Consider the following 12,388-nt stretch of genomic DNA (forward strand, 5'->3'; position numbering starts at 1 on the left):
GAATATATTCTTATAATGTTGTGTTATGACAAAATGTATGTATTTCTTTCTTTCTTACAAATATGCTGCATATTTATTCAAAATGTCTTATTAAAATATATTGCAGCTGTCACAACACCATGAGACTGGCCGATCTCGTCAGATCTTAGAAGCTAAACAGGGCCTGGTTTGTACATGAATGGGAGACTGCTGGGAATACCATAGTCTGGCATTAATTATAATGCATTAAACACAATGTCATAGTGTCCTTGAGTGAGATTTTTCCCAATTTACGTCCAGTGTTCATGTACAATGATGTATGAGTCAGCCTGTATATTTATCATGTCAATTAACATGCACTTTCCAAATAATTTAATAATAATAATACCTGATATATAGTTTTTCATTGTATATTGTATTTATTTAATTTTTGCATTACAATGCTAGACCTATGTGTATGTGTATTATAAATAACTATAAATTGGTTATAAATTCATAATATTTTAGCAGTAGATAATAATAGTAATGTGCTATGTCCAATTATTCACTTTTAGTTTGAGAACTCAATCAAGAAACTGAGCTGATGATGTAGTCCAACAGTAGGACACCACAAAAAGTGTTTATTTATTTGAGGTATATTTTTTATAGTAGATTTTAAATGTATTCTTGTAGTAAATATTAGTTCAAATGCAACAAACAAACTCATCTGCACCATATAATTCTGTATCTACCACTGCCTCAATAGTGTATGTGTTCATCCCAGTATTTTCACTGATACTGTTTGCACTAGCCACACTGCCAAGTATTTCAAACACTACAATCTTGAAGTAACAAAGAATAATGTCTGAGGGACTTTAGACTTTTTTTTTATGACCAGCACACCCTTTTAGTGGTTACTGCTCGATAAAAGTCCAGATTTGGGTCACTGAGATTAGAGCAAGAATGCAGGATCCATTTCACTGCGATTTTATGGTTTGCTTACCTTAGCTTAAGTGTGGCATCCAGCACTATTGCTATTAGAAGCCATGACATCCTCTCAGCAGCTCCTCCGCTCCCAGCGAGACCAGCTCGTCTCCTGGACTCGTGAGCACCCCGCGCCCCTGTTGCGTTGGCTGTGTGATGCTGGGGTTCTGTCTCATGCTCGTTACCTGGCCCTCCTGGAAACCTCGCCCTCCAACGCGGTGGTCCAGGCTCTGGAACTGGTGAGCTCCTCAGAAGAAAGCAGTCACAAGTTTCTCAAAGTGCTCACAGAGGTGCAGGACTACTACGGCCGGGACCTGCAGCTTTGGGTGGAGAAGCACTGCAAGAATGAAGCTGCCAAGATCCAAGAGACACCTGGAAGCAAACAAGGTGAGGTGATTCAAGTTGGATGGGTCAATTCAAAATAATGATAATATGGTTTTGACTGTACCTGTGTTGTTGTTGATGTGCTGAACAATTTTGAAAAATGTCTAATAGCAATTTTTGTAACCAGTACCACTATTCTTATTAGATCATGTTTAAAATATGTAAGCATTCTGTTCAAAGCACACATTTCAAACCCATCCACAAGTACTGAATTGTACTGGTAATAAGAAAAAAACAGCTAAACTTGTATAAAAACAACTGCACTTTGGAATATATCTGAAGACATCTAAACTACAGGCTAACGGCAAAGCAAGGCAAGTTTATTTATTTCTATGGCACAATTCGTACACAAAGTAATTCAAAGTGCTTTACAGAATAATTAACACATTCAAATTACAATACAAACAAATCAAAGCATAAATAACCATTATAAAATTAAAATTACTCAATTAAAATTGAGAGCGTCATTGAATGAGAGAGATGTGTGCAGAATAAAAAGCTTTCATATATCATAGAAACAGGATATTGTGCTGTCTATGCAATTTGCTATTTGTAACCATTTCACCATGTTCATATGATTGCAATATTTGCTGCAGTTCTATTATCTACCCTAACTGGAGAAACAAAGCTTTTTATTATAAAATCATTCACAGTCAAAAACACACATAACATCAATAACGCGAGAGAAGTGTCTTGCCCAAGGAGACGTTAGTAATCAGCCTTGGGGATAAACATCTCTCCACATAAGATGCCGTCACCTCTATGGTAGTTGTGTCAAGTATAGATAATTTCTCAAATATTCCAAAGAGACAGACAGAATATTTATTATTATAGTGATTGTTGTTGTTCTAGCATACTATAAATTGTTCTTGATATGAGTTTGCATGCTATTCTACTCTGTCAATACTTTTGCCATATTAAGTTGACCAGTTAGCAATCAAAAAAACACCTCAAATCCCAAATATAATATCATCTTTGTAAGAGTCACAAATCCCAGTTTAATTATTTTCTGTGCCTCCAAATCTCATTAGAGGCTGTGAGCATTGGAACCTGTCCAAGTTTATTTACGCGGGAGAGTTCATCTTGGACTATTGCCAGATACAGAGTTAACAGACACATAATGACATAAAGTGAATGTAACTGGATTAGACATGCATTCTAATTGATTCAAGGACAACTTCTACATACACAAGATACAAAGTCTACAAAGTTTTTTCCCCAAAGTACTGACTATTTGTATTATTTTAATGCACTGGGTAACTTATCCTTCACCTGCTTTTCTGCATAGAGATGTGTCAAGAATGTTCCTCAGTATGGCCATAAATTTAAGAATCTCCATGGAGACTTGCAAAACAAATTACAGGTTAGATTTGTGGAGAGGCGACCATAGTCACGGTAACAAATTACGTTTTTAAGATATTTTTGAGCAATAAATAACACCTGTAGTTGAACAAATGTAAGACAGATTAGTTTCATACCATACTGTGGCCAATTCAAACCAACCGGACCCTCTCCAGAAAACTTACACAGTGCACCAACAAAGATATATAACATAACAAAGATATATAGAATGATCTATATAAAATAGATGAAATAAAACTTCTCAATTATCTTTTAGGAAAATGCAAGTCTCTCATAAGTCCAACTGTTGTTGATATTTGACATTACTGAATCAATAACGTTTAACAACAGGAAAAATGAAAAAAACAAATTGATGTCAACAAAAGTATTATCTACAAAGACGCCTATATGTTTGGGCCTATCAATGCAATGCAATATCATCCACAGAGAAGAAGCCAAAGAGTCCTTTGGCTAAACTCTTCAAAGGCAAGAGCATGGGCTTCACACTGCCAGCAGAGGAAAAAGGTACTTCTATACTATACTAACATGCATTTAAAATAATATAAGAAATGCTGTGTCTTACAATTGTCTTTCTGCTGTAGGAAAAAATCAAATAAATGCAAGAAAAAGTATGAAGTCAGGAAACGTCCGACGTAAGTGCAAAGAATAATTTCTTCTTTGAAAGTGATTGAAACGATCTGTAAAAAAGTTGCTGACATCCCCATTATCCTAACACATAATTAGATATTAAGATATTTATATAACTTACATTTGAAAGACAAATTATTATTTTTCATAGGCAAAGTTTAACTAAATGCAAGATAAATATGGACTTGATGAAAAAGGGAAAACATTTTTAAACAATAATTGGAACATAGTTTGAAAGTTATAATGCAAATCAGTAACTGCAGATGGAAACTAGCTATTTATAAATTATAATCTGGAGCAGAGAACATTTTTATGAACTTAATGTCTGTCGATTGTTCCTTCAAATAAAGACTAAACTAAACTAAACAGCTTTATGTCACTCAATATGTTTATATTCATGTAAACAGGTTGCACGCAGGTTATGACAAGAGAAAAAGTCAAAAAAATTAACGAAAATTATTGTCTTTGTCTATAAATATAGTAACAGTAAAAATAGTTGATTACTGATACATGTTGCCAGGTGTTTTTATTTGTTTTATTTATTTATTTGATAGGGACAGTCCATATTAACGAACATCTGTAATCACAGAGTAAATGTGCCAGATTATACCAAAAAGGCTAATTTCCATGTTGTGATGATCAGCTTTCTTATTTTTTATTCTTAAAAAAAAAAATCACATAAATTTATTGGCATATCTGATTATTAATTTTTTTGTGGCCATGTGCAGTAAATATTTACATTTTTATAACTGCTTCCTTCACCCCCCTCCAGTTGCTATATCTGCCCATAAAACCACCGTCCTGAAGCGCACCGAACAACTGAAGAGCTACTCAGAAGGCGACGCCATTTCTGCGAACTCCGCTTCCCACATCGAGATCCGCTACACTGACCTTTTCGTGACTGAAGACTATGATCTCTTGGACAGCAGCCGCCACGAGTACTTCGACCTGGCGAGCAGACGGGCCCGCATCTATGTCCATCAAGCCTGTCAACGCATCCGGCCATACCATCTGCTCACACCGCGGGATGGCTCGGCAAGGCCCCCCAAAAGAGTCAAAGTCAAAGGGATCGCCGGTATTGGGAAGAGCGTGGCGGTTCAGAGGCTGCTTTATGAGTGGGCCATTGGGAAGAACATGCGAGAGTTTGACTGCGTTTTTGACCTGCGTTTTCGCGAGCTCAATTTGATCAACGAACCTGTGAGCTTGACAGAGCTGCTAGGTGATCGGTTCCGCTACCTTAAAGATGTTTTTAAAGATCTATTCATGTCTCCAAGTTCGCTTCTCTTCATTTTGGATGGTCTGGATGAGTTTAAATTTCCTCTGAAATGGAATGATCCAGCAAAAGACATTGGGATGGAATCAAAAGTGCCATTGCCAGAGTTAATGGTTGCGTTGATTAAAGGAAGCCTTCTCCCAGAATCCTCAGTCATTATCACGACTAGACCCTCCACTGAAGCTCCAAAGCAGTTCTTCCAAAGATGCTGCATAGTCCTAGGCTTTGAGGAGGAGCAAGTGAAGGACTACACTTATAAGTTCTACAAAAACATCGAAGTAGCAGACAAAGTCTACGACTACATTTTGAACAACGATAATCTTTTTGTCTTGTCCTTCATCCCACTTTACTGCTACATCATCTGCACGGCCATGGCAGAATTTTTTGCTTCTGAAACTCAAGATGACGATGCTTCGAAATCTTTGGAGCTTAATCCTCCTAAAACTGTGAGCGAGGTTTACTTCTGCTACCTCTTCACCGCCGTCAAGCACCACGCGCTGAAGGGAAGCACTGACAGGGACACTTCCAGAGCGCAGGTTTTGAGTCTTGCCAAACTGCAGCTGACCAACTTGGGCAAACTAGCATATGAAAATCTTCTACAGAAAAAGATCATGTTCGACAAAAAAGACCTGGAGAAGTACGGAGTTACACCTGTTGACATCCAAAGCACCTTCCTTTGCCACATTCTCCAGCTGCTCAAAGAGGAGACTGTGGACATGTATTCCTTCTTCCATTTAACTGTTCAAGAGCATCTAGCAGCGCTGTACTGTGCGATCAACCTTTCAACCCAAGATGACATACTCCAAGCTCTGGACTTCTGGTGTTTTGGTAAACCACCTTCTTCTACTGCTCCACCTCTTTGTAACATAGAACTCCACATGGACAAGTTGGAGAGCCTGCAAATGTTCACGCGCTTCTTCATGGGTATGCTAAGAGCGCGCCTTGCAGGACTCTTGGATGGCCTTGTCAGTGGCCCAATGGAACAAGCCAGTGGTATCCCTGCCAAGCTTGGTGTGTGGTTCCGAGATCAGTTCAAAGGCAGAAATCTGAAGAACCTGGAAGCTCTGAATTTTCTACACTGTCTGATGGAGTTCCATATGGAGGACACCACTAGGATAACAGCACCTGAAATCAAGAAGTTGAACCTGTTTAAAATGAAGTTGAGTGTGGTGGACTGTGCTGCCATGCATTATGTCTTACAATTCTCCCCACACAAGCTGCAGGAGCTCAACCTGGGATACTCCAACATCGGCAACAGGGGACTGAGCCGGCTGGGGCCCATCCTTCACCGCTGCGAGTCTCTCTAGTGAGTAATATAAATATAAAGGTAACATTTGATTTTTGCTTCAATTTTATTATTTGACCTGAACATTCATTACACTTGAATTAACTTAAAAAATGTAACCATATATATTTAAACAAAGATATTTTTTTTATATTTCCCTATTGTCTCCAGGATAATAACTACCTTACCAAGTCTAACCGCTTTTGCAGTGGTTCACAATCTTTTTAGTCTTAAATTGTCTTGGACTCGTAGTACCCCCATCATCTGTACAGTGACAATTATTAGATTGTAAATATATTTTCTTGTTCTACTGATAAACATTAAATATACAAAAAACATTCTTCTAAAGTTATAAAATTTACTACACTTTTTATGGCAGTGTGAGCATGATGTTTGTAATATTTGTGTAGAATAATACTTGGAATAATGTATAGTGCAATGTTCCAAATATTTCAAATATTAGTCTACACACAAAGTACAGTGATTTAAAAAAAATCATTGTACTATTCCCAAACAGGCGTCTATAAATAACTGGCATCAACATGTAGACATAAACATCTTATATTAGTTTAATAAGTATATTGCATTTTTATTAGCTGCTATTTACTGAGTAGGAGAAGGGGGTTTGGTTCACCAGCATTGAGAGGGATATTTAACCTGATTTATTTTCTGTTTTCTCTCTCTTTCAGCTTGAGGTACAACTGCTTAGACAGACAGTCAGCGATTCTGGAATCATCTATTTTGAGGTCAAACGAATGCCAAGTAAAGAAGCTATTGTAAGTCATTCCCTAGTTTTATAATTATGAGTGTATTAAAAGTTCACTACATAAGAAACAGTCCTACGTTGTTGTTTTTTGTTTGGTTTTTTTTAGTATGTGTGGGAATAACCTGGGTCCTGAGGGAGTGCTGGAGCTGTGGAACGCTTTGGAACACAACACCACTGTGGAAGAGCTGTATCTGGACATCACCGGCATCACTGAAAGAGGAACAGAAAACATAGTGAACTGTCTCAGCAAAAACACCTCTTTGAAAACCCTCACGTAAGACATGAGCTACTACTCATGGCAAACACTGCCCTCTGGTGGATAGGTTAGGAAAGTGAAATATTCTTAAAATTCTGTAGTCAAATAGTCAGTTCATGTGATGTACATACTGCCAGATGTAAGGCAAGAGCCAGATTTCTTTATTGATAACATTACATGTTACTATCATTAGAAATATCTAGAAGGTAAATTCACAAATGTTGAACTTGATCATTTCTCTTATTGACCAGACCATGAACAGCTACAAAACAAAAACCTGCATTTAACAATATTCATTTTATCTGCCCCCATCATTGCCCTATAGATAATGATGTCATCTGAAACTTATCAATAGCCAGGAGGTGGCGGAGTCATGAAATTAAACTTTTCATGACTGAAAAGTTTAATTCCATAGAAAACCTTTAATGAATCTGTATCTTCTCCTGGTTTCTAGTATTGTGGGGAATGACATTGGAGAAGAAGGCAGGAGGAGGCTTCGGCAGCTCCAGCAGTGCAGACCAGAACTCCGCATCATTGCCAACTTTGTGGATGACATAGGCTTACTGCAGGCCTACCTGGACTGGGTGGAGGAGATCCAGGCTGATCGGGATCAGATGGAGTCGGTGAAGAACGCAGACGCCCTCCTCTCAGTGCTCAGAGGACTGCAGGTGGCTGGAGAGGTGCACAAGGCAGAGAATGCAAACAAGGCCAAAGAACTTCAAATGAAGATCACACAGCTGCTGGAGACCATAAAGGGGTGATAAAAAAATGAAACAATCAACTTGATCTGAAAATGTGTTAGTGTTGAGTCTGAGTGTAAACCAGTTTGCAAAATAGTAAAACAAAAACATGTTTTGTTATTTCATCTACATTTTACTAAAATAATTAATATAATAATTTAACTAATACATTTCAGTGCTTATTGTGGTCCATGGTTATATTCAGTCGATGACAGAAATGCTGACTGGCTTTCCCACACCCATGGTCTGTGTTCCGTTCATTAAGTGGATCAATTTTTTTTTTTTTAAATAACCAAAATAGACACATTCAGAGTTTGTAAACATTGTCCCATTTTCTCTGGGCTGGACTAAAACAGAGAAAAGAGGAGCTGCTAACAAACTAAACTAGCACGTTTTAGGAGGGATTTTTTTACTTTTTTAAACATGGAGGATTTCTCTCAGCCGTTTCTCTCAGTGATAAGTTTGTAGAAACATGAGTTCTCACATTAGCTTCTGCCTTAAAAATAAAAAGTAAAAGAGTTATTGGTCCAAAAGATTCAGATCCCACAAAGGAAATGAAAGCCCTACACTGAGGTACTCACTTGTAGTTACGTGCTCCGCTACCTCGACCTTTGCAGATGCAGCACACAGCAGAGAAGATCCATGCAATCTGAGAAGACCAGATTGTAAGTTTTTTTGTTTGTTTGTTTTTTCCTTACTGTCCTTTTAATTTGGTAAATTGTTATTGTAAAGTCCTCTGTTTTTTTTCATTTGCACGTGAAAAGTGCTATACAAATAAAGTTTGATTGATTGATTGTATGAACTGTATGATAGCAGCAGCAGACCAAGACCTGTCATTTCTTAGCAGTAGCAAGCTAATTAGCACTAGCATGCTAATTAGCACACAGAAAGAAGCTGGCTAATGAGGACAAGTTTGTGATTTTGTTGCATGAGGACTCACTGCTTACACGCATTATTACACATTATTATTATGAACCCTGCTGTGTTAACAAGATGAAAGTGAGAAGTACCCTCAAACTATAAACAGAAAATTGTGTTGAGAGTCCACCCTTTTGGTTAGAGACACCTTCCTTAATTGAACCACAATTAGCTGAAAAAATGCAAAAAGCCCATAGTGTGGAAGTTCATGTGAGATGTAAGCCTAAACATCGACTTCTTCATTTGAGTGTATGTTTTTAGTCTCACCCTTCATTCTTTTGCCATCGTATGGTGCATTAAGAACTTCTCTAGGTTAATTATCATTACTAAAGCATTGGATGTATCCAGCTTCACTACAAGACTTGTCTGTAGGACTGGAAGCAGGGTAAGTACTTGTAATACTTTCACTTAAGAAAAATACAATAATATAATCACAGTGTGGAAAAAAAGTAATGTTTACTAACGATAAACACTTGAACTTTGCTGGGGTCTCTTGGAACATTTAGTATCAATGTATTATCATAGAAATGCTTTAAACTCATTGAATGCAGATAGTAAGTACTTTGAAGATGCAATTTTCTCTTGCTGAATGTACTTTGTGTGTGTAATTGAATATATGATTGTATTTTTGTTTTCGTTCAATTAGATGTCTGCCATCTGATCCTGTTTGACAATATCCTGCTCTGTTACTATAAAGGATAAGTATAATAGAAACCTGAACAGTGGATGTAGATCAGAATGGAGAGATGCCAGAAATGAACAAACAATAGAACAATAGAACCAACAACAGGAGACTTAACCCAGAAGAACTGCTCCACAACAGTGTATAACATCACTGAGGACCAAGGGAAAGAAGTTTACTTCAGACTGCAGTGTGAGGAGAGCAATCCTCTAAAATGGAGATTTATAGATGCAAAACTGAAGATCAATGTGAATGGTCTCTGCAGTATTCATTACTTTACAACATTAAGTGTGTCACTCATTTATTGATTTAAGGTTTTTCTTCCAGAAGCTCCGCCCACTCCTACACTGACTCTGCCCTCTGTGAGTGTGAGTGAGGGGCAGTCAGTGAGTGTGTCATGAAAGCCTTCAGAGATACTACTGCTATTTTCTGTTAGGCTCAAAATGAACTTAGGACTGATCACTCTACTGTCACTGAGTTAGATATACAGTGTATGTGTTTTCCCTCTTTTAATATAGGCTACATTTATTGTTTTTGTTTATGACATGATTATTCTGTCATCACAGTCCCTCTACAGAACGTGAGCTTTTCAAACTGCACTATGGACTAAGTCCATGATGAGCTGTGTGTGTGAGACTGAGGGGAACCCCATTCCCCTGATACAGTGGAGTTTCCCAGGATTCTCTCCAAACATCTCCATCATCAGTGAGCATCTTAGGGACAAAGCTCTAAGAAGTGTCCTCACTGATATTAAACCTCAGTGGAGAGATCCAGTCACTTTGGTTTGTCACAGCAACAACTCTATGGGAACTGACAGACAAAGATTTAATGTCCCTCCGTTTATATATGAAAATATCGTTCAAGAACAAGGTTAATTTATTTTTCTTTTGATTAATTATGTTTTGGAACAGATGCACGACTCTATTGAATTTATCATTAAATGTACCAACATTAGTTCAATATTCATTCAGCCACATGAGGAGAGATTTAGACACTGGCTGTTGTTATAATCTTGCGTAGTTTCAATATTAATAATTTTATTATATATTTTTGTGAATATGTTCAAATACTTTTCCTTATCTGTTGTTTAGAGGGCGTGTTGATTCTAGTCTTCATTGTCCATTACGAGGTAGGAAACATGTTTGTAATTACAACCACATCTTCTACACCATCATTCATTTAAAATATTCATAAACAGTTAACACGTGTATTTGAATGTCTATTTCAGGAGTCTCCACACTCCTCATGATCATCCCCAGCCGACAGACATGGTGATGATGGAGCAACTACCAGTGTCAAATGAGGTACAACTGTTGGGATTCACTGAGAGAATGGAGGTACATGACTGTACTACTGCAGCAGATATTCACTGATTTAGCTGAGAAAATAATGAAATGCAATAATGTCCACATACAGGCAATAGAAATAATGTATAATAAGCCTTTTTATTTGTTTTTCAGGTGCAGGCAGTTGACTTGGATGATGATTATGTAAACACAGCAAACTAAGATGGAGAAAAAGTGGATGTAATAGGCCTACAGATTCATCATATTGCTTTAAACTAATAGAACAGAGATGTATTTTTTTTTATAAACAGGAGGGCTGCTGTGTGACTAGAAGAAGCCAAGTGAATGCAAATGTTGTGCTTAACATTTGGACTGCATTAAACTATTTTCTGGATGCTTGTTTAGCTCTTTACATACTGTTTGTCGAAACTCTTAGGGCAACTGTACCTTTGTTTCAACTTAAACATAATTGTGTGAAACGTCCATCCTATTGCTATATTTACTCCTTTATATTTCAGATACAAGTTAAATTTATTTGTAGAGCACATTTTATGAACAAAATAGTTTCCAAAGTGCCATGTATAATAACAATAGAAAACATTTTGCTCTAAAAGTCAGTAGAGATGCATTTCAGACAAATGAACAAATAAAATCAATCAAAATAATAAAACAAATACAAGAAAAAAAATAAAAATCAAATCAAATGAATAAAAGACACATAAGGCCACAAAGCTCACGAGGTTTTAAAAGCCAGACAATACAAGTGGGTCCAGTATTTAATCTCTCACAGAAAGAGTGTCAAATTATTTATTTCACTTATTAGGACAGAATTATGATTTTATGATAATACTCCCTACAGCTGTACAACAACTCACCTTTATGTAACAGATAACCTTATGTCCTGTCAATTACTATTTCATATTTGCACTGTTTTTCCTTACAACCTCTTGTATATAGCTTAGATACTGTATATTTGTACTACTGCAAACATTTATATAGTTATGTCACAGCTGTCTCTTGCTATTGTTGCTAGTTTTTTTTTTTTTTTTTAAATATTTATTGCCATTTCTATTTTTACTCTTTGTTATTATAATATATTGTGATGTGTGAGCTGTGGCCAAATAACCTCCCTTGTGGATCAATAAAGTGTGTCTAAGTCTAAGTTAAATTGTATTCTGTTTAAAGTGTCAAGCTTGAAGTCCAGTGTCACCCAAACAATGTGAAAATTTTAATGTCAGTGGCGGCTGGTCAATAGAGGTTGACCTAGATGAAAAAAATATATATAAAGTTGATAGTTTGTATTAAGCTATATGTTTAATATTTTGTTTAAAATTCAACGCGTATCTGGATAGACATTTTTATCATGTTAAATGTGGCATTTGAGTGCGCTGGGTCGGAGTGACTTAATGGAAGTCTATGGGAGAGCCTGAAGTTTTGACGAAAATTTGACGTCATTACGTTGCTTCTGCCCAGCACTTTACATTACAGCCGTAAAATACTTATTGGGGGCGTAGGGTGTGGGTGACCTGAAATCGTGATTGGTCTTTATAAACATTATCACAAACTTCTGCCTAGCCCCAACTCTCCACTGGCAGCATGTTACTGCTACAGGCCAATAAGTGGAGCTGTGCTGTGTACAATACAGCTATGACAAGTTCAACTTCAAGTCAAAGTGCGTCCGAACAACAGTTTTTAGGGAGTAATATGTCTTCTCTTCAGCGGCACCCTTGTGCCAAGCAAGTAAAGAAGCATTAAGCAGAAATGAGTGCATCTATCTGTGGTGAAATCCTACGGCTCTTGTGTTGATCCACACACTGGCTAATGGCGGCTAGCTACTTTCGCCTAAAGCTCCATACAGGAGAGCGGG

General features: G+C 37.2%; 1 protein-coding gene across 1 annotated transcript; it reads left to right on the forward strand.

Annotated features, from left to right (window-relative positions):
* Positions 1–6,583: 6,583 nt before the first annotated feature.
* LOC129411742 (leucine-rich repeat-containing protein 45-like) lies at positions 6,584–7,656 on the forward strand. The gene is made up of 3 exons (XM_055163444.1): positions 6,584–6,649; positions 6,746–6,913; positions 7,350–7,656. The coding sequence occupies exons 2-3, from the start codon at positions 6,747–6,749 to the stop codon at positions 7,654–7,656; spliced, it is 474 nt and encodes a 157-aa protein (XP_055019419.1). The 5' UTR covers positions 6,584–6,649; position 6,746.
* The last annotated feature ends 4,732 nt before the right edge of the window (positions 7,657–12,388 follow it).

This window comes from Boleophthalmus pectinirostris, unplaced genomic scaffold, assembly GCF_026225935.1.
Source record: "Boleophthalmus pectinirostris isolate CB_2022bp ecotype Guang Dong unplaced genomic scaffold, ASM2622593v1 HiC_scaffold_6, whole genome shotgun sequence".
In the NCBI taxonomy this organism is placed as follows: Eukaryota; Metazoa; Chordata; class Actinopteri; order Gobiiformes; family Gobiidae; genus Boleophthalmus; species Boleophthalmus pectinirostris.

Coding starts and splice junctions, on each gene's coding strand:
- LOC129411742 (XM_055163444.1), top strand. CDS start 6,747: ATGTGTGGGAATAACCTGGGTCCTGAGGGAGTGCTGGAGCTGTGGAAC. Junction 6,914..7,349: donor ACCTCTTTGAAAACCCTCAC/GTAAGACATGAG, acceptor CCTGGTTTCTAG/TATTGTGGGGAATGACATTG.